The sequence below is a fragment of the Lepisosteus platostomus genome, chromosome 19 (assembly GCF_059453375.1).
Source record: "Lepisosteus platostomus isolate fLepPlt1 chromosome 19, fLepPlt1.hap1, whole genome shotgun sequence".
In the NCBI taxonomy this organism is placed as follows: Eukaryota; Metazoa; Chordata; class Actinopteri; order Semionotiformes; family Lepisosteidae; genus Lepisosteus; species Lepisosteus platostomus.
The window spans coordinates 2,337,056-2,357,637 of record NC_142629.1 but is presented as its reverse complement, the minus strand read 5'-3'; the positions used below and the strand labels follow the sequence as shown (position 1 = coordinate 2,357,637).

The window sequence follows — 20,582 nt, the reverse complement described above, 5'->3', positions numbered from 1 at the left end:
GGCAGCACCATTGAGCGCACAAGGTCTCGGTAAAGCCCTCCACAGAGGGCGGCGGTTTCGAGCGGAGCAGACACGCGCCCGGACACAGATTCAACTGCACTTGCAGACACACCCCCCTTCTCCGGCTTTACTGCGAGCCTGTTTAACCAGTCTGCTGCCTCTAACACGCGTCTTAATAACCGCCGTTAAGCAGGCTCTGTAAAGCTGCTGGGTTTTATTTAATAAAGGGTGTGAAAGTGTCTCCTGGCTGGGCTGATATTGGCAAAGTGTATGGCAGTGACTTCTGGATCGGCGCAGAAGGTGCAGGATTGGGTTTGGCTTGGGGAGGCTCTTGTGCTTCCTCTCCGACACTCATCAGTGATGTTGGGCACCGCTCCTCTCAATGTGCACTGTCAGCTGTTGTCAGCTCCCCGTGGTGCCATGTGTCGGCCAGTGTCGTGCTCTGTGCGGCTCTCAGGTGTGTAGTCCCCCAACAGGGCGCGTCGCAGAAACAAAATCACATCGGTATGGGTGTCTAGGGAAGACCCGGCTGTTCTTGTAAAACTAGGAGGTGGGGTTATACAAGGACGTGAGGCTCTGCTGTGTGTTAATTAACATTCACCTTAAGCACTAAAAATGGACAATTCTGCAGAGGCGACCCAACTGCTTGGATACTGCAATGGGGGGCTCATTGTTCATCGGGCTTGCACATTAACCATGGACCTGCATGGGGATACAGGGGCCTGGTGGGCTGGCATCAATGTAGCATTTCAGGAAGGTGAATGTAAACACTTTTCCTGAGCGCTGAAACTCGCCTATAGAAAATGGTGCATAGTCCTGGATATTTGAGCAAATAATCTAGAGAATCAAGCGGACTTGAGGGTGTAATTTATAGCCAATCGTGATCAAAGTATGTTGTGATACAAGAAAGATCAGCAACTATAGTTCAATACAGAATCAGATATACAGTAGAATATATTAATATGTAGTTAAGACAGTTGCACTGGTTTAGTTTTTCTTATCCTCTATTTCTGTGTGCCATATTATTGTATGGATAGAGGTCAGTGATCACATCATTATTTGATAGAGTGCCTGCTATCTGCAAAATGTGTGTTTTCTAAACTACTATTGTCTGTCTGTCAGGTGGAGGATGAGCTGAACTCCCCGGTTGTGGTGTTCAGGTTCTGTCAGGAGGGCAGTGCAGGTAAGAGACACTGTGGCCTCTTAGTGCTGGGCTCTCAGGGGGGCAGTGCTGGTACTGGAGCACTCAGGGGGGCAGTGCTGGCTACAGGAGCTCTCAGGAGGGCAGTGCTGAGTACAGGAGCTCTCAGGAGGGCAGTGCTGGGTACAGGAGCTCTCAGGAGGGCAGTGCTGGGTACAGGGGCTCTCAGGAGGGCAGTGCTGGGTACAGGTGCTCTCAGGAGGGCAGTGCTGGGTACAGGGGCTCTCAGGAGGGCAGTGCTGGGTACAGGAGCTCTCAGGAGGGCAGTGCTGGGTACAGGTGCTCTCAGGAGGGCAGTGCTGGGTACAGGTGCTCTCAGGAGGGCAGTGCTGAGTACAGGAGCTCTCAGGAGGGCAGTGCTGGGTACAGGAGCTCTCAGGAGGGCAGTGCTGGGTACAGGAGCTCTCAGGAGGGCAGTGCTGGGTACAGGTGCTCTCAGGAGGGCAGTGCTGGGTACAGGTGCTCTCAGGAGGGCAGTGCTGGGTACAGGAGCTCTCAGGAGGGCAGTGCTGAGTACAGGAGCTCTCAGGAGGGCAGTGCTGGGTACAGGTGCTCTCAGGAGGGCAGTGCTGGGTACAGGAGCTCTCAGGAGGGCAGTGCTGGGTACAGGAGCTCTCAGGAGGGCAGTGCTGGGTACAGGAGCTCTCAGGAGGGCAGTGCTGGGTACAGGAGCTCTCAGGGGGGCAGTGCTGGGTACAGGAGCTCTCAGGAGGGCAGTGCTGGGTACAGGAGCTCTCAGGAGGGCAGTGCTGGGTACAGGGGCTCTCAGGAGGGCAGTGCTGGGTACAGGAGCTCTCAGGAGGGCAGTGCTGGGTACAGGAGCTCTCAGGAGGGCAGTGCTGGGTACAGGGGCTCTCAGGTGAGCAGTGCTGGGTACAGGGGCTCTCAGGAGGGCAGTGCTGGGTACAGGAGCTCTCAGGAGGGCAGTGCTGGGTACAGGAGCTCTCAGGAGGGCAGTGCTGTTTGCCAGTGAGACTCAGTTGGATATGAATGGGACGATGCTGTGGTCCCACTCTCACTGACCCTACCCTCCCTTCAGGTTCCAGTGGGGGCTCGGAGGGGGGGGCCCTGAATGGCGAGAGGGAGCTGCAGGATGCTCTAAACCGATGGGTAAGACGTGTACCTCTCACTCGCCGGAGGTGGATTCAGATTCAGGGAAATAGACCTTTGGGATTTATAATCCTTGTACAGCTGGAACTGTTAAAGCAGGATGTCTAATATTTCCCCCCACAGTACTTGTGACCACTTACTTAACATTTTCAATGATAAAGTACAGTAATGGCCTTCAAATATTCAACACCTGGAACTGGATTATTTAAGGACCGTCATATTCTCAACCCTGAGCTATATCCCACTGGTTTTTCTCCACAAGATGATTACTTAGGAACATTTCTTTGATGTTGGAGACATCCTAGTTAGGGTTCTGTTTTGCATTTGCATAATCCCGTAGCCCAGGATTTCAGCTAAAAATGAGAAACCAGTGAGATGGTGTGTGAACTGCCTCTTCTGCGATGGGGGAAGGGGGGTGTAACCTCTCGCCCTCTGCCCGCAGCTTGGCGAGCGGCTGGCGCAGCTGGTTCCGGCCAGCGGCGTGGACGTGGTGGAGCTGGAGGACGAGGGCACCTGTGTGAGGTTCAACCCCCTCATGACGGCGGCAGGTAGGTGTCCGCTCGGGCGGGGGGGGGGGGGGGGGGGCGGTGAGGAGGAGTCCGACGGCAGCGGCGCGGGCAGATGCCGGCGCATCTCTCTGTGAGCTCCCCCCTGCGGCGACAGCGTGTGCGGAACACAGCTGTGCATCCAGGCTGTCAAAACGAGGCTTTCTCTAATTGATTGAGTGTAAAAAAATATATTCAGAACCTCCCTTGGTGGGCGTCGGCCCGCGTTCCTGCTTCAGCATGCAGGTTAGTGAATGTGGTCCCTGTGTAAGAGCCCTGCTGCTGCATGTGACTGGCGTGCTCCTGTTGGCAGTGCTGGGCACCCGGGAGGAGGACGTGGACGCGCTGGTGCAGCAGCTGCAGGACAAGGTGCCCCTGCTCAACAGCACCCTGCGTCTGCGCCTGGACTTCCGGGAGGAGGTGTACCGCGCCCCCGGGCTGGCCTACATCGAGGACCTGAGCTGGCCGGGGCTGGGGGCCATCCGGTGAGCTGGGTCAGGGGGGATTCGGTGAAGGAAAAGCCAGAGGCGCGTAGGAGAGAAACTGCCCTCTTCTGACCTCGAGCCGCCCTCTTCGTTATCTTGGCGTAAGAACCGGAGGTTTGTTTTTTTTTGTCCTGGTGCATGAACCCTTGGCTTGTGTCGCCCCCAGGTATGAGCCGAGCGGCGAAGAGCCCGATGAGGAGAAGAGGCAGCAGGAGGCGGAGAAGATCAACAGCGGGCTGCTGAAGAAACTCCGAGAGCTGGACTCCGACCTCCTCTTCTCCACCGGTGAGCCCGTCCCACCATCTTGGTTTCCGAAATGATCCAGATGCATGCTGGGCGAAATGTTTTGTACAAGGTTGATTTTGCAAAGACTGATGTTTTTTAAAAGCCCTGCATAATTCGGGTAACAGGTCTGACGGGGTGGGGGAGGTCACCTTGAATCCCCCATCCCAGGACGAACGAGTTCCCAAACTCGGCTTTGCCCGCAGGTCCGGAGTTTGGCTCGGAGCAGAACTGTGTCTACATCGGAATAGCGACGGAGGACCTGGACGTGACGGAGCTGGTGGAGACGATTGCGGTCATGGGCCGGGACATCGAGGAGAACTCCAAGGTGAAGCCCGTCGCGCTCGGCTTCGTGCCCGGAGCAGCCTAGAAGAAGACTGGCTGCACAAGAGGGGGCTCTGTCCTGTGTGACCCCTGAGCCCAGTGCTGAGTCCGACTCTCTTTCCCAGCTGCTGGAAAACATGACGGAAGTGGTGCGGAAGGGCATCCAGGAAGCGGAGCAGCAGCTCCAGAAGGCCAACGAGGAGAAGCTCATGGAGGAGGTGGGTGTCGGCCCTGGGGGTCAGTTGTCCGAGCTGGGGTCCACTGGGGCACGCTCCGTGCTCCCCCTGGGCTCGCTGCGACAGCTCTGGACCGGGATGCGGCCGGGCGCCGGATAGCTGACCTGTCCGGTTGCTTGCAGCCTCAGTGGGAGCTTGAATCCGGGCTGGCCCCTGGGGCTCGGCGCGAGTGTGCCCTGCGGACCCGTGAAGCTGCTCTCGCTCTCTGTCTGCAGGGCCTGCTGCGGCAGATCCCCGTCGTGGGCTCCGTCCTGAACTGGTTCTCCCCCGTCCAGAGCTCCATCAAGGGCCGCACCTTCAACCTGGCCGCAGGTACCGTAGCCTCCCGCACACAGACACCCGGGGCTCTCTGAGGGGTCCCAGAGAGAGTGCCTTTGCTTTCAAGCTGCAGTGGTGTCCGGCGTCTCACCGGGATTGTGAACCCTGTGGATTCACAAAGTCCGGACTCGGTCTGCCGCACGACGGTTCCATCTGCATGTCTGTGCTCCTCAGGCTCGCTGGACTCCACAGAGCCCACCTACTCCCTGAAGGCCCAGGCCACCCGAGGAACACCACCTCCCACCCCCACGTCCATCCGCACCAAGCAGTGTCTGCCAGGTAACCCCCGCAGCTCTTGTGTGCTGGCTCTAGCTGTCTGGGTGATCCACTGGGACATCCACAGTGCCATACCGAATTCCGGCCCTCCATCTGTAAGCAGGAGGCTTTGTGAAAGAGGCCACATACACTCCCAGCTCCTGAGACTTCCTTTCTCATTCTCCATTAGCTCTAACCCACTAGTTCCTCTTTGCCGTGTTCTAGGCAGATGTCCGATTGCTAGTGTAGAAGCACAAAGATGTAGTAGGTCCCATCTAATATGTACTGCTCCTTTTGTTACCATGGTCAGGCATCTTATTTGGACAGCAAACAGAAGTCCATTAAGCAATACGTCCAGCCACCCCCCTTTTTTGCCTCCGCTTGAGCAGTCCATGAAAGCAAAAGGCGCAGAGCAGGCCTGTCCTGTACTGGCAGCAGTTCGGGCGCTGAGTGTGTGCTCCTTCCCCCCCCCCGGCAGGCCAGAAGATGTTCCGCCGCTCGCTGGCTGGCTCCGACGTCCACAGCGAGACCAGCTCCGTGGGTCAGGCGGAGGAGCTGGAGAGGGAGGGGCCTCGGAGCCCCGCCCCCGAGGGGAGGGGCTCGGATGATCAACAGGACCCCGCCCCCATGGTCACGCCGCAGCCCGACGCCCCTGTTGAGAGAGAACCTGGCGAGGGGGCCCAGCAGGAGACAGAGCAAGCACACACTCTGAGATAGGATTCCCTCAGACGGGGGGGGGGCTGGGGGGGGCAGGCTAGGCTCACAGGTGAAGGGCCGGCTGAATGATTAGTAGATTGCTGTGTACCTACTGTGCTCCAAATTTCCACTTCCCTTGTTAGCAAAAAGGGAAAGATCAGACTTCTGAAACCACTTATATGCACATAACAGAACAGCAATAGGAGTTTCAACACTTCCTGAGTTCAGCATCTCTCGATTCGTTTTTTTTTACGCACTTAACACTACGTCAGTCACTTAAGACATGGTTATTCCCTTCGAGGTTCAGAGGGCTAGGTATAGAGCTGGTAGTGAAAGACATGTCTAAAACCTTTTCAGATTGGAAGAAGATCTATTTGAAATCATTCCTGTAAGAAGTAAGGTTGGGAACCAACAGATCGCCAGCCCAGGGGACGGCATTCATCGCTTTTTTTATTTTCTGCCCGAGTAAAGACCAGGGCGTAAACTCTAGTGAAGCAGTAGAAGCTACCCAGGACCGGCTCTCGGCCGGCTGCACCCCCCTGCCAGAGCGGCCAGGGAGACAGAAAGGGCAGGGCATGTTCAGGTTCTGCTACTGGCTCTTTAGCAAACGCCTGGCTCATGTGAGTCACAGAACACTCAGAATTCCTTTAATAGCGAATCCTAAAATACCTTCACTTCGTAGCAGATGACCGCTGATGCCACCTTGTGGTTTCAGTAAAAAGATCCACTTTTTATGATACTTGGACGTGACACACAGTATGAGTACCTGGTTAACCCTTACCCCTTACTTAACTTTTAGAAAGCAGAACAGAAGAACACTAACAGGGGCCTTGTGCATTGCAGTAGAAGGGTGGTTTACTGACATGTTTGCTGGACTAATCAAGAGGTTTTATCTAACAGAGATCAATTAGTAGTTTGGGCTTTGCAACACTCATTAATTAGTAATGGTGGATAGTTCATTCAAGCAGAAGTATCTCATAGTGAAAACTGGAAAGTTCCACCAGAAGAAAATCCCGCTGTTATGCCAGTATTTTAGTTTTGTCAACAAAAGAATGTAATTTAAATGTGGAACTGGTATTCTGTAACCACAACTAACCTTACTTTGTCATGACCTCCGTCCACCATTTTATTTTTCTACACTGAAATGAAAAACAACATTATTGTTGTGGCCAGTGAGTGGTGAAAGTTGGAGGCTCTCCAATTGTGTCAATAACATCAGGCTCTTTTAACAGCGTGTTGACTGAGGCTCCAACTGGTGAATTTACTTTCCGTCATCTTGCATAACTGAATTTTTACCTTTTTTAAATTATTTTTTGTAAATGTTTCTTCCAAAACAGTTTTTTTAGGACAAGGCGAGGGGGAGAAAAGCGCTCAGTACCGCCCCCTCTAGGTGGCCATGTCTGGGGCTCTCTGCACTTTTCTCCACGTTAAAGACAAACCTTCTGCTTCCTGTCGAGCTTTAAACCGAGACCGTGTGGAACTTGAGCCATGTGGGCTTGTGAGCTGTGATGTGGCTTTAGTGAAGCGATACGTTTTATTTCTCAATCTACAGGAAACAAGCAGCAAGGAGGAGTTCCTATAAACCGTGGGTAGAAAAAAGGGTTGTTTTGGAAAGTGCAGTTTTGTTTTATGTGCTGTAAAGTGCATTCAGATCTTTCTATAGTCTTCCTCCTAATTATTTTGTAATTTTTGGTGAAATGAAGAATACTGATTTATTGAGCTAAGGGGAAAAAATAGACTCTGATTTTAATAATATATTACCATGGGAACAGGAAGGGTTTATTTTTATTACCATACGTTAGGCTCTGCTGTAGTGTATTTAATAAATACATCAGAAACAACACAAAAAAAAATACAGATGTAGGAATAGACGTCTTGGTGTTCATCTTTGAAAGCTGGAGCGACAACATGTCCAGTTTCAGCTTTCATCTTGGGGGGAAAAAAAAAAAAAGGAAACCATTTGAATCCTATCAATAAACTCGAGCGTAAAACTGTTTCTCTGCTCCGTGCCTTCTTTTGGGACAGCAGGTGGTCATGTCCAGCTCCTTTTACAGGGCTACTCAGAGCTCCAGCTTCCTATGCACAGGGGCAGGCTTCGATTTGTCCAAGTCAGCAAATAATGGGTCCAATTCGGTCATTAACGCCTCAGGGAGTAAGAGGTCAAGCAACCTGCTGTAATCCCAGGATAACAGCCACGCTTCAGGATCAGCCTGCCCCCTTCCTGTGGTCACTCCCACCCCCGGCACTGCAGCCCGGCCAGTCCCATTCAGACCTGCTGAAATCCCCAGCCAGGCAAGGGGGCAGGGGCATTACTGGGCCGAGGGGCGGTGTGCGGACTCGAGAGCCCCAGTCTCCCCAGTTCGCCCCACCCCCTGCGCCGTCGCAGGCACGGGGAAGGGGTTGAAATAACCCCCCAAGCGAGGATCTGCTCTCGGAGGCTGGGAATGCGGGGGGGGGGGCGCCGAGGCCGGGCGGTGCTGTTCTCTGCGTGGGGACACCCCTACTGCTGCACGCCCCCGGGTGCCCTCTCCCAGCCGCCCTGTGCGCTCCGGCAGTACAGCTGTGGCTCCTCCCCCGGGAACAGGCTGTCCGGGCTCGGGTGCTCCAGCAGGAACCGGATGGTGCTCTTGATGTGCTGGACGAAGTGGGGGGGCTCCACCAGGGGGGATGTGGACAGATGCTGCCGGGGGGAGAAGCACAGGGCCCTATTAAAGACCTACTGCTCCTTCCTGCTATTGGTATAAGAAAACATCGAGCACTATGCCTATGTCACGTCTTTTTAGTACCTCAATTACATCGGTTTATTTAAAAATGTGCAGAAGGCAGGGGAGTTTGTTCCGGGAGCACGCGCAACACTTAAGCTCCAAGACGCTGCCGGTCGCACCTTTAATATCGTGTCATCATCCTGCGTCAGCCAGAAACCGATGTCGGGGTTTGGCGACCACTGACACGGGCCGATCCTCACCAGGCCCCTTCCAGCATCGTAGATGTTGGCCATCTGGAGAGACAGAACCCCAGCTGACGTCTCCCTCGCACACACGGCATCCCCATCCCCCCCGCTGTCGAATACAGGTCCCCCCCTCTCTCTCGCGCCTCGCCACCTCCTGTTCCGCTGGCTACTGACGGGACCGACGCCAGGGCCCAGAGCCGAGCCGGTGCTCCCGGTACCTGTCCCCCCGCGAAGGTCCGGGCGGATCGCAGCTCCTCGGCGGGGCCTCTGCTCGGGAACGACGCCGGGAACACGTCTCCGCTCCTCACATCCACCCCTGCAGACGACGGACAGCGACGGCCACTTCACCAACCTGCAGCCCCAACTGGACCGACCCGGCGCGCCGGCCCTGCCCGCTACCGGGACGGCAGGCTGCCCAAGCAACCCAGGCTGCAGCGGTAAGCCGGTTACTTACTGCTGTAGCCCAGTAGGGGGCGCACTTCCCTTTAGCTCATTATTTCTAAAGCCATGCCTCTGTATCTGCCTTACAGTGCAAATTCTAGTCTGGTGCTCTTCCATCCCGCCTTCCTGAAGGTCCCCCCCCCCCCAAGTTCCACGGGTGCAGATGTTTCTCAGCTCTCCAGCGGATATTCCGCGCCTCGCCCAGCTGGGCACGGCTTTGCAGTGGCGGATGAAAAAGAGCCCCTTTTATGTGCAGAGCAATCGCGGACTTCTAAGGTGCAAAGCTGCATACAATGCAAGCGACAACTCCTATCGGTTATAGTTGGAAGACACTCCCACTATCCCGGTGGGGAGAACTAAAGGCTCCTCCACGTGTGAGCACGTTGAGTTGCAGTTTAAAAAATAGATCTGCAGGTCGATCAAAAGTCCTGCCAAGTCCTAGGATTTACTGCAAAGCTCGAATTAATCAGTCCTTTGAAACAACTAATGTTAACTCAAATGCCACAAAGAAATGTTGATTTGGACAAAGAAAGAACAGAAACCTTAATAATGGCATGAAACTTAAGACCACAGATTAGTTAAAAATCTCCTCCCCCTGTTACCCTCATTTTCCCACAGTACCTATTCCATAAACCACAGGTCTGTGTGTTCCTCCTGACACAACGTCGTTCAGCTCTGGAAGGGAAGGGAGACAGAAGACACAATCCTGAGATTTATCAAACAGCAGAAGGTGCCTGTGGCTGGTCTCTCCCTTGCTGTGGCTTTTGCTAGACAAAATACCTTCAGTTAATGCCCCGATTCTCTCTAGGGGGTAAACAAGCGCTTTCATTTCCTCCAGTTCCATCGAGAGGGTAAGAGCTCACCTGAGATGCAGCACGTGACCAAGTGGATATCTTCTGTCTGCCTGTCGAAGGCGGCTACCCAGAAGACGAAGACAGGTACAAGTCAGCCTCCAATTCACCAACGCTGAAGGAATGTACCCCCATCCCAACACAGTGCTCTTACACCAATACAAGATTTAAGATCTCTGACTACGGATTGATCCATGGAATCTGTATCATGCCTACATGATTTGTAAGATAATCAGAGATGCATCATCATAATAATAATAATAATAATAATATGTACAAGAGCTCCACACTGGCCCACCTGAAGCTCAGACCTGCTAGTTCTGGCTGACCAGACATGCATGAGCTGAAAGACCACCACAAGCTCACCAGTCAACTCCCTGCCAGGCCAATAATCAATACCCCAGCGCGCACATGCCTGCTCACCTAGAAGCTGGAAGCTGAGGTTGTGGGATGTCCTCATGTCATCGTCGAACCCTCCGACCAGGTGCAGCTCCAGCCTACACAAGGCAGGACAGCATGAGACGGGAGAGAGAGCTGCCGGGTGGTGCCGCCTGCTCACCGCGCCGTGCTTAAGAGACAGTACAGGGGTTTTCAAGAGGGCCGAACGCTTAAAATAAAACCCCCCCTTCGCCGTGCTTATCTCATGTCACAGTGACACTGGACTGAACAAGCATCCCAGGTAGGAAGCGTGTGGGGCTCCATTCAGAAGCTCCTCCCATTCCGATGAGGGAGAGCGCACCGATGTGCACGCTGGGCTGCAAGGACGAAGCCACTTCGACTAAACCCAACAGGAGGAGACGTACCGGCCGTCGTGGGCGTGGCTACTCAGCGACGTCACCGCCCCGACGACGAGCGGAACCTCCCTCGCGGTGCCGGAGCCGTCACAGTGCGCCAGGCATGCGGCTCCACTTCCTGCAGGGGGCAGTGCGGCGAGGTGAGCACCCAGACAAAACCAACTTTATTTCACACACACACACACAACATCTCACAATAAGGACGCACTCGTAAAAAAAAAAACGTTAAACTCTAGTGGACCGGGCGGTTAGAGAAGGGGTGGGTGGACGTGCGGGGCCGTGGTGGTCACCTGTGTGTCGCAGCGCCACCAAGTGGCAGGTGGTGGCGTCGTCGGATCCTATCACCGTGACGGCGTCTGGGGAGACGGGAGAGAGGCGCCAGTCAGGGACACTCGGCCGACGTCGGCGCGTCACGACAGGCCAGCCGAAATCCTCCCCCCCCACCCCCCACCCACCGCGTACTGCATTAAAATCCATTCCCTCGGGCAGCTCCGGGACACGCAGCCCTGCAGGACATTCGGCAGACGGGCGCCCTGGAGCTCCGCGACCCACACAAGCATCCCAACGCAACCCGCTCCTCCGTTAGCGCACCGCTGAAAGAAGCGCTGGTGCTGCTCTGTTTCCCCACTAACGAAGGAGACGGGTTTTCTTGTTTGTGCTGCTTGTAAGGGGTGGGCAACTTCACAGAGCTTGGCCTGCGACCACTACGAACTATAACGCTACATACAAACACGGGTATGAGCCGGTGTCGATGAGCAGGTGTTCCAAGGCGGAGAGGCCACGGGCGCGACGGCCGTGACTCTGATGAAGGTGTTGCACAAAGTGTTGCAAAAAAAAAAAAACGGGCTGAACGGGTCTCCTCTCACCAGCAGGTCTCGCTTGTTTCTGCCGAAAAGGCACACGGCGCCTCACTGGGACGGCAGGCAGATGCAGTACATACCACCTCGAACAAGGTAGGGAGAGTCTGCAGCTTCTTCTGCACAGTGTCCTCCCCCACCCACCAAGAGCCAGACACTCTAACTGCACAGATAGCTCCGCCCGAGGTCCAGCTCCCCGTTTTTCCCAAGCCCCTCCATGCACGATGCACAAGCCTCCTGGGCACCAGCACCGACCCGCCTGCGACCTCCGGGGCTCACCGTCCGCCGGCGTGGTGGCCGCCAGCTCTCTCTGCTGCACGTAGAGCAAGCCCTGCGGGCCCACGGTGCGCGCCGCCCTCTCCCGGAAGCTCCTGGCGCTCTTCTGCGGGGGCACAAGAGGAAGAGGGAGAGGGGCGCGACGTGGACAGCAGCAGGACACGGGAGTCTCACCACCTGCCCCGCGAGGGTTTGAATGGCAACATAACCGCAGAGGCAAAACAAGAGGCACTCCTGATGGACTACTGCTGAAGGAGAGTCCATTTTTAAACTCGAATCTGAAAACTACGCGACCCTAAAAAACAACAACAACAACAAACAAAACCACACGTCCTTGCACACGTGCGTCCATGTGGATAAACCAACAGAAATCGGGAAAACGCTTTTAAAGGGTAATTCTTAACTGCAGCGCTCGGCCCTTTCCTTCCTCAGGCCTGAACCAAGTATGATCCACTTTTCAGTTCATTCATTCTGGTATTTATGCCGTAAAACAGCACGTTTATCAATCCGATTTTATCCCCACAATGCAGGGCACTGATGCACACGGCGGAGGGACCGTCCCTACCTTGAAATGTGGGTATTTCCCGAAGAATTCGGTTGTCGTGTACGGTCGCTCAATTCTGTGATTATTGGCGAAGAGTGGCATTTCAATTCAATATTTTTGTGGCTACCAAAAGGTTTCTCGCTCGATCCACACCGGTTGGGGCATCTGTTCCGCCTTCACGCAGTTCCTGAAATGAGTGCCCCGCCCCCTTAGCTGTCATGACTCCGCCCGAGGGTTTCTGGGAACTGTAGTACCACCCAGCATCCGCCTTTTCGCTGTCAAATGTCATAGGACTACGTTTCCCAAGATGCACGTAAACAGCGAAAGGACAGTGTCCTTTCAGGAACAACATTTAAGCTCCAAGGTAAAGCATTATAGTCAGCAAGTTCAACGTTTTAAGTTGTTTTACACTTATATAAGACAATAAACATTTCATGTGTAAATTGCACTGTTAATCAAAACTTAATATTAATTTCAAAACATCACAAAACTGCCAAACTTATATGAGTATAATCATATGGTATAAAGACAATGATGTCTTGCTCCGGTTTCAATGAACAGAATGCAACAATTATAATACAGGACACTTGTTAGGAGAAACATTTATTTTCTACAAGTTACGGTCAGCTGTGTAAAATATCACCATACTTCAGAAAACTTTTTTTTAATAAAATAAACATTTAAACTGCAAACTCCTGGTCCTTGATAAGGAGACATACAAGTAGATTTCCCTACCGCTGCAGTTGCTTGTCTTTGACGGTATTTCTTACATTTCCAAATCCAATAAGTTTCAACATTACTGATCGCTTCCTCACCCGTGGCTCATAATAAGCGCACAAAATCATTTACAGAAACAGCAAGAATTGTCATCTTGATGGAAACCTATACAGAGAACAGTGTACCTTTAGCAATAAATAATATGGTAATTTTTTAATTTGAAATTAAAGTAGAGTTGAAGTATTTACATTTTAAACAGGACTGGCCCATGGGGTGAATGGAGTGCTGAGCCTCCTGTCACGGGGTCTCCCGTGACCCCGACATCCGCCCAGTCACCCAACCATTCAGCCATTTCCAGAATCGGTGCAATCAAGAGTAAGCTCACGTGCTTTAATAGAGATTTTAAAACAAACCCAGACACCCCCTTGTTCTTTATTTACAGCGCTGTCTCCGGGGAAACGCGTCGCAGCTAGAAATACACGTGAGGAGCTTAAAAAGGAAAAAAAAAAACTAAAGCTAGAAAAGGTTCATCAAAGAGTCCGAAGTCAAGTGTGGTAGAGATTCTTACAATACAGGCACATTTACACACACATTTACAATCGGAGAGTCGCGGGCAGAGCTGACCATCCCTGCCGAAAGGACTCCGGGGAGGGTGTGGTGGTGTGTTCGAGACGTCTCCCCGGGGGGGTTCCCCATCCGGGCTCCGGGCTCCGGGCTCGAGAAGAAACGACCTCCCGTTTTTTCCAACCCATGGTCCGCACCTCCTCCTCCCCCCCCCAGGGCACGCTGGCCTCCGCTGCTGGGAAAGCTCCAATAGGGAACGCGGGGAAAAGCCGGGAGGGAGCGGGAGAAGGAGAATGGGAGCAGCGGCCGGACGCTGCAGCTCCCGGTGGGGAGGACAAAGGTCCGCGGTGCTTGGGATCCGAGCAGATTGCCGAGCAACACCGGCCGCCAAGGCCAGCCCGACAACGTGGTGCCGCGTGGTCCTCTCGCGTTAGAAGGGGCGCTGTAGGAAGGCGATGGGAGGGGACCCCACGCTGCTCGGGCTGCGCAGGTGAGAATCGTAGGACCCCGGCGTCACGCCCACCAGACTGTCATGGTGGGGCGTCTCCCCCTGCAGGAAGTCATCCTCCTCTTCGCCATTGGACACCTGCGCAGGAAGCAGAGAATCGATAGCCAATCAGCACGCAGGTCCCGCCCCACCCACAAAGGTCATGCACAGGTTGGCTCTGGGGGCGAGGCTTCGACAGCAGGAAGGCTTGGGAGACTTGCTAGCCCAAGAAGCGCAGCTTCTCTGCAGCTCAGTGGTCACCTGAGGGGGGTTACCTGTCTGACTGGCTTCTTCTGTCCGTCCACCTCACAGTCGCCTGGCTCCTCCCACACCTGGTAGATGGGCTCTATCAGCTTCCCCGACCTGCCGACATCCGACACAGAGGAACAGTGGGAGCAGGAAAGGGAAGAAAATGCCAACTGCAGAGCAGGGATCTCCCATTCCCATCCTCCAGGTCTTCTGGTTTACCATGTTCCGTGAGCTCTTAATTAGCTGAACCCATTTGCTTAGCCGGACCAGCTGAAGCACTTTCCCAGGTGCTGATTTAAAGCTCAGGGCCAGGGTTTGCTCACTGCAAACCGTGCTGCACACAGATCTTAACAAGGCACTGACTCAACCAGACGCAGCAAGGACTTGTGGGGCCAGCTACACTGAGCCTCTGGCACGTAAAAATAAAGAACAGTAAGAGCACGGAATCTTAGACGGCTTAATCGTTAAATTTCCACGAACAGCAGCAAGAGAAAGGAAACACTCTGATGCCCCGGTAGGCGGGCACACCTGTACGCCCGTTACCTCTTCAACAGGTAGGGGTCGAAGGGGAAGAAGCTGTCCAGGGGGTTGGTGTTGACGGGCAGAGACTCCCCTCCCTGGCCGCTCCTGACCGCGGGCAGAGTCAGCCTGTTATTGCGCTCGATGATGGTGTAGCAGAACACCAGCTGGTACTTCCTGCAGCGCAGAGACACATGGGGGGGGCATGAGGTCGCCGACAGGACCCTCACGGCGCCCACCCACCCCCTCTGCACCAGCACACGCTTCCGACATTTAAACACGGATTAAGGTGCGTGCCAAGGAGCAAGCCTATTCCAAGATTTACTGAAAACATACACTCTCAGCTATCTCCGACGCCATTTCTGAGCAGATCCATGTCTTGGTTTCCTGTTTCGGAACAGATAATCCAATGAATAGTAGCACACGGAGGACCACAGACACACGGGAAGGAGAATTCTGCCCCCGAGTGAGATGAGCTGACAGGAGCAGGGCGGAGACGGTTCAGTACCTTGTAATGGCGGCGAACATATTGGTGATGGCTGGCAGGCAGACCTTCAGCGGGTTCAGCTGACACATGACGATTCGCTCCAGGTTCATCTGCTGGAGGTAGGCCATTCCTGCCACACAGACACAGACCCCGCGGGGACATCACTCCCACCCGAACGACAAGGGCACAGCGATGAGGCGATGAGGGCAAATTAGCCTTGTGTTTTCACATTATTGATACGAAGCAGAAAAAGAGGGAGGTGAGAAGAGGGAGTTCTGGGTCTCTTTTCAGCCAGGATCTACGTAACTCGATTCAACGGTCTATTGTCAACCATTCGTTTAGACCACAAAGTCATCAAACGTGAAAGATTAAGAAGATCGAAGCTGCAAGTAAGTTGAGGCACCGAGGTCCCTCCTGCTCGTTTGGTAGTTCAGCGACTCAGTGAATTGAATCTGGGCCTCATGCTCTCTAGATATTCACCGCGAGTCTCCTGCTCCAGACACTCCAGAAACGTTCCCTAATCTCCGTCTTAAATTTACTCCCTATTGTTACCCTGCATATCCACTCCTCCAGAGCCAAGGCTGCAGGCCGCAGACCAGGTGCCAACACACAGCCTGCAGGAAGAAAGCACCACGACGGAAGAGGAGGCCCCTGTGCCCCTGGCCTGTACCCACCCTGGCGCAGGCTGCCCTCCAGGATCTGCTGGTGCCTGAAGATCAGCGTGTAGAAGACCGCCTGGCAGGCAGAGTAGAAGGGGCCGTGCAGGCTCACGTCACAGAAGGCCCGGGAGCCCGCGTCCTGGCTGTCGATGTAGCGGTGGAGCCAGGGAACCAGCAGGTCCAGACACGCCTTCACCGTGCTGAGGGGCACCGGAGACAGGGAGTCAGGGGAGAACGGCAGGAAGAGCCGGAAAACGAGCTCATGGGACAGGCAGAAACCCCAGAAGGCACTCACGTGACGGACAGGAAGTTGGCCCGGGCCAGGAAGCTGCCGACATACGCGGCCGCGGCCTGCCGGAGGACGGGCGGGTGGCTGGGGTTCTGCACCGTCTTCCACAGGTGCTCCAGGAAGGCCTCGGCCAGACCCTGCAGGGGGGGCGACACAGCACACGCGCCGGCAGGGGAAAAGGGTGAGACACCGGCCCAGCCAGAAGCGGGGGTTCCCCGCGCCCCTCAGCTTCGCTGCGGGCAGGATGGGGACTCACCAGCCGGAAACTGCACAGGTAGAAGAGGGCGAACTGCACGTGGCAACAGGCGTGGGTGGGCAGCACCAGCTTGTCAAACACGCCCACCAGGTCCCGGTACAGCTCCTTCGTCTGCGTCAGGTGCAGGGACCCTGGGAAGCGCCACAGGAGGAGTTTTGGTTTTAACGTCTGTTCTATAAAGCCGTCCAACGTCCCATCTACAACCTTTATCCAGAAGATGAGCTTGAAACACCCCTGGTCAATCACAGTCCCATCGGAGCTCCCTACGGCCGGCCTCGAGTCCTCACCGCTCACAAAGCACACGTCCTTGATGTAAGCCAGCAGGATGTCCATGAGGGTGTCCAGCCGCTCAGCTACAGGGTGGGCCATCACAGCGCCCCCTGCCTCTCCGGAGGGCCTGGCCAGGTCATCTTCATCCTTTCACAGACAAGACAGGAAAGCAAGACATGGAGGGGGATCAAATGAGCGCCTGGGAAATAACTGAAGGTCAAAAGCCAACAAAGCAACATTATACAAAGATGAACACATCGTCGTCAATGTCCTTTTAGCGTTCCTTTCTGTCCTGGAAATCACTTGGGACTCCAGGGAGCCGTCCGGTTACCATGTCAAACAGTCCCTCCTCCGGCGGCCCCTCCCGGCCCCTCGCCTGCTGCGCTGGGCTCTCCTCCGCCTCCTCGATCTCGCTCCGGGGAGCGCTCACCTGAGGGAAAACGGGGACATAGGGAGCTCATACTGGGGGGCGAGGAACCCAGGCTGGTCTGCCGAGAGGTTTCAGCCCGTCATCCGCCTGGGAAACCACTAGCATACAGTCAGTGCTCCTCATCGGTGGAAGAGCATGAGCCCGTCATTACAATTAAATACTGCTGTTACTAATCGAGCGCTGCGAGCTTGCGTCTTTGCGAACCTCCCCAGGGATGTGCCAGTAAACCTCTTCTGGAGGAGTGTGCGATATCCCAGCCTGGGCTACTCTGGTCACGCCCACTGCTTTGTCCTCTGCTCTGCCTATCAGTGTCTGAACCCACTTTTCTCTACCCAGTTCCCCCCCCCCCCACTCAATCTAGCTCGGACCTTCCTCGTTACCGGAGCACCGGGTGACGACACTGTCCCGGCGGATCCTAAGCCTCTGTAAAACATCAACCCACACCCCAGCCCGGCCCAACTCACGTCCAGTTTGAGCATCCTGCCCATGACCAGCTCCAGAATGTCCCTGCGCAGCGTGGGGAGGTAGACGGTGACCCGCAGGAGGTTGTGGACGTAGCACTCCTGCGCACGGCACAGAAACGGCCTTCAGACCAGAGCCCCCCTCGCCAAGGTCACGGCCCCACAGTTCCCACAGTTCCCAGGCCAGACCTGGCACCACGCAACCTTCTTCCGCTTTCTTACAAGTTACAAGACATAAAAATGCCTCGCGAGCTCCATGCGGCTACCTCCCACCACAACGAAAAGCAACTCGGATCGGTAACCCCGAGCTGGTGTGATCTCGGGACTGGAGTCGGGGAAACGCTGATAGTCTTTGCCGGAGCCCTTACCAGGGTCCTGGAGGATTTCTGGACAAAGGGGAAGTTGTCCGTCAGGATGGGCATCAGGAACCTGGTAGTCCTAGGGCGCACAAGAAGGGAACCTCGTTATCCCACAGGTCTCGTTCTCAACACACAGACACAGACTCCCCACAGACCGACCAAGCCACAGAGCAAACTTGTCACAAACGATATTATTCACAAAATTACCATGCTAATGGAAAGAGAACTGCATGTTCTTTCTTTTCTCAGGTGCCACCTGAAACTCCAAGGCGAAAACCTTTAACTGAAACCTTTATCTAAAAGCTTATATATTTTCTTTATCGCTATAAATTAAGTAAGATATCTTTAGGTTTGCGTCTGCTGCGAAGACTTACGAAGGAACATATCTGCTGATGACCTGCAGAGCTCGATGACACAGGTCAAAGTTCCTAGGCAGGTCTGAAACAAAACAGCACATAAAAATACAGTTCAGTTCCATCCACACTGACGCACAGATATACTGCACATATCCACATCCACACTGTGGCTCACTGCAGTATCCCCTGGATGGTTGGTACTTCTGCAGTGAATTAAAACCGATGGAAAACCTACTTTCGTCTTCGTCATCAGAGTCAGAAATGTCCACGCCTCCCTCCCGGATAACGATTCTCCCTGTAGAAACAGAAACACCGGAGCACAAGTTAGCAACTAACTCCTCGTACCCCGCTGTCTTCTGTGATCTTACTACTCTGGCCTTCTTTTCTTTCCAAAAAGGAGGCTCAGAATACTGAAGGACTGGACTGAACGGCGGGGTCCACTGTATTAATTTCTGTCTGCACACCTCTTGTTTAACTGTGACACAGCCCAAAGAGCCGGATCATGAGAAGCTACCGATTTATCTCGTCTTATTCTGCGAGGTACAGCAGCTGAGGCTCGAGTTGAGAGCACATCCCTATGTGCGGCGACGCCCAGTGAGGTAACCCGCTCAAGGCTGCACAGCAGCCTCCTGCCTGGGATTTGAACCCGCAACCCTCACGTCAGGAATCCATAGCCTTGAACCACACTGCTCCCCTAAATACGATAAAGCACAATAATGCACCAGAGGTGACGCCGAGGGTGCTGCTGGGAAGAAAATGAAAACAGAAATCATGGACGCACTGACCGGGCGTGAAGTGGGAGACCACCATCTTCAGGCAGGACCGCAGGTAGACAGTCTGAGCCGAGACCAGGTTGCTCAGGAAGGCCAGGTATTCCTCCACGACAGCGGGGCTCCGGCCCAGCCACGGCAGCCTCTGCACACCGGGAAAGAGCAACCGTTAGCCCACAGCGGGGACACTCGGAGCTGTCCGGCACGGACTGCGCCAGGGCAGCAGGAGCTCTGCGGGAAACGCTCCGACGACGACTACGACGACGACGACTGACTGCTGCTCACCAGCACCACAGACACCAGCTGCTCGTGGTCCTTGGTGAGCTGGGTGACACAGTTCCGAAACTCCTGGAGCCAGTTGATGATCTGGGCATCCTGCCGGCAGGAGAGAGAACAGGGATCAGGATCACAGCTATCGACAGGATAAGGGCCGCAGCACAGCAGAAACTAAAGGGTCTCCACTGCCATGGGATGAATGAACTAAAGAATACATTGTTGCTATCGCTGAGATACACCGCAGCTACCCTGAATCCAGCCTGACATGGTGCTAGATTTACAAAGGCTAAACTGAGTGTTACAAAATATATTGCATGTAATTATTTAACAGCTGAAGGTTCGGGTGACTCATTTTACCAACAGTGACTTTCCACATCCAACAATTTGAACAATTGTTCAGCATCAAATTAGGATTTTCACATTTTCCAGTAAGACTGTACCATACTCCAGAGACAGAATATAAAACACATTAATGCACGGGAGCTAAGAACAAGCACTTATTATTTTAAGAGTTCAGTGTCCTTACCTTTATATCAGGGTCTGAGAGCTGGTGTTTAAGAAGCTCATAGTCATTGGTGTCACCCTTAAGAAATAAATACTGGACATTAATTTCACAGGATGATTTCCAAACACACGCTGCTACTGTCATAACAAAAATGACCTAGCGGTCACTGCCCACTCGGACTTGACTGTACTCAATACACACAGTGTAAGATGCCACAAATCTCGGAAAAGCACTTCTAAATCTCTCACCCGTTTGAACTTCGCCAGTGTGTCCACCACATTGCCCCCAAACCGCACTGTCTTCAGCGGAGGGCTACCGATAAAATCCCTTTCCACCTCCATCTCGACTCGACACTGCGAGAGACACCCCCGTTCAGATTTATTACCGTGAAATAAATGAAAAGACAACCAAGAGACAGTTCTATTCTTACAGATATTAAAGCACGTCCAGTCAGTCAAAGGATCACTGAAGGACAATTAATTGTTAGGTAATTATGATTAGCTGAAGGCAGTGAGGTGAGAATTACCCCTCGGGTTGACCATTACAAGTAACACGGAAAAAAGTAGATGAAATTGGCTTTCCACAGATGCAGGATAATGCTCACCTTCTTCGAAACTAGGGGATAATAAAAATTCGCAAATATGTCACAAATCACTGTACTGGAAACACGTCCAGTCTCCTGCGCTTTCTGTGGGACCTGACATGTGCGGACATGCTGCAGCTGCTTCTCCTCTCACCCGGAACTACAAACCGCGACCTCCTC

The 20,582-nt window shown here is 53.9% G+C and overlaps 3 protein-coding genes and 1 long non-coding RNA gene across 8 annotated transcripts in view; 2 read left to right on the top strand and 2 right to left on the bottom strand.

Moving 5' to 3' along the window:
• The window catches only part of pdxdc1 (pyridoxal-dependent decarboxylase domain containing 1), a 16,982-nt gene extending 9,536 nt beyond the window's left edge, over positions 1 to 7,446 (top strand). For all 5 annotated transcript variants that reach the window (XM_088613297.1, XM_088613300.1, XM_088613296.1 and 2 more), the window contains 10 exons: positions 1,123 to 1,183; positions 2,241 to 2,311; positions 2,754 to 2,859; positions 3,170 to 3,341; positions 3,508 to 3,626; positions 3,830 to 3,951; positions 4,073 to 4,165; positions 4,399 to 4,495; positions 4,676 to 4,780; positions 5,235 to 7,446. In XM_088613297.1, the coding sequence (XP_088469423.1) occupies positions 1,123 to 1,183; positions 2,241 to 2,311; positions 2,754 to 2,859; positions 3,170 to 3,341; positions 3,508 to 3,626; positions 3,830 to 3,951; positions 4,073 to 4,165; positions 4,399 to 4,495; positions 4,676 to 4,780; positions 5,235 to 5,473 (1,185 nt within the window). In that variant the 3' untranslated portion in view covers positions 5,474 to 7,446. The remainder of the gene's footprint in view (positions 1 to 1,122; positions 1,184 to 2,240; positions 2,312 to 2,753; positions 2,860 to 3,169; positions 3,342 to 3,507; positions 3,627 to 3,829; positions 3,952 to 4,072; positions 4,166 to 4,398; positions 4,496 to 4,675; positions 4,781 to 5,234) is intronic.
• On the bottom strand, positions 7,210 to 12,453 carry ntan1 (N-terminal asparagine amidase). Its single transcript, XM_088613310.1, has 10 exons — positions 12,187 to 12,453; positions 11,625 to 11,727; positions 10,779 to 10,844; positions 10,498 to 10,606; positions 10,118 to 10,191; positions 9,707 to 9,760; positions 9,465 to 9,518; positions 8,621 to 8,718; positions 8,337 to 8,450; positions 7,210 to 8,132 (listed from the first exon to the last, which is right to left on the bottom strand). Exons 1-10 carry the CDS (start codon positions 12,265 to 12,267, stop codon positions 7,953 to 7,955), a joined length of 933 nt encoding a protein of 310 aa, XP_088469436.1. The 5' UTR covers positions 12,268 to 12,453; the 3' UTR covers positions 7,210 to 7,952.
• LOC148644858 (uncharacterized) lies at positions 10,839 to 13,397 on the top strand. Its single transcript, XR_015928592.1, has 2 exons — positions 10,839 to 11,223; positions 11,358 to 13,397. It is a non-coding gene; the product is annotated as an uncharacterized LOC148644858 (long non-coding RNA).
• Positions 12,913 to 20,582, bottom strand: rrn3 (RRN3 homolog, RNA polymerase I transcription factor). The gene is made up of 18 exons (XM_088613301.1): positions 20,424 to 20,582; positions 20,068 to 20,172; positions 19,841 to 19,897; positions 19,324 to 19,413; positions 19,054 to 19,183; positions 18,504 to 18,563; positions 18,287 to 18,350; positions 17,922 to 17,991; positions 17,557 to 17,655; positions 16,994 to 17,092; positions 16,680 to 16,809; positions 16,393 to 16,523; positions 16,143 to 16,273; positions 15,863 to 16,047; positions 15,210 to 15,318; positions 14,726 to 14,878; positions 14,209 to 14,296; positions 12,913 to 14,032 (listed from the first exon to the last, which is right to left on the bottom strand). Exons 2-18 carry the CDS (start codon positions 20,158 to 20,160, stop codon positions 13,877 to 13,879), a joined length of 1,845 nt encoding a protein of 614 aa, XP_088469427.1. The 5' UTR covers positions 20,161 to 20,172; positions 20,424 to 20,582; the 3' UTR covers positions 12,913 to 13,876.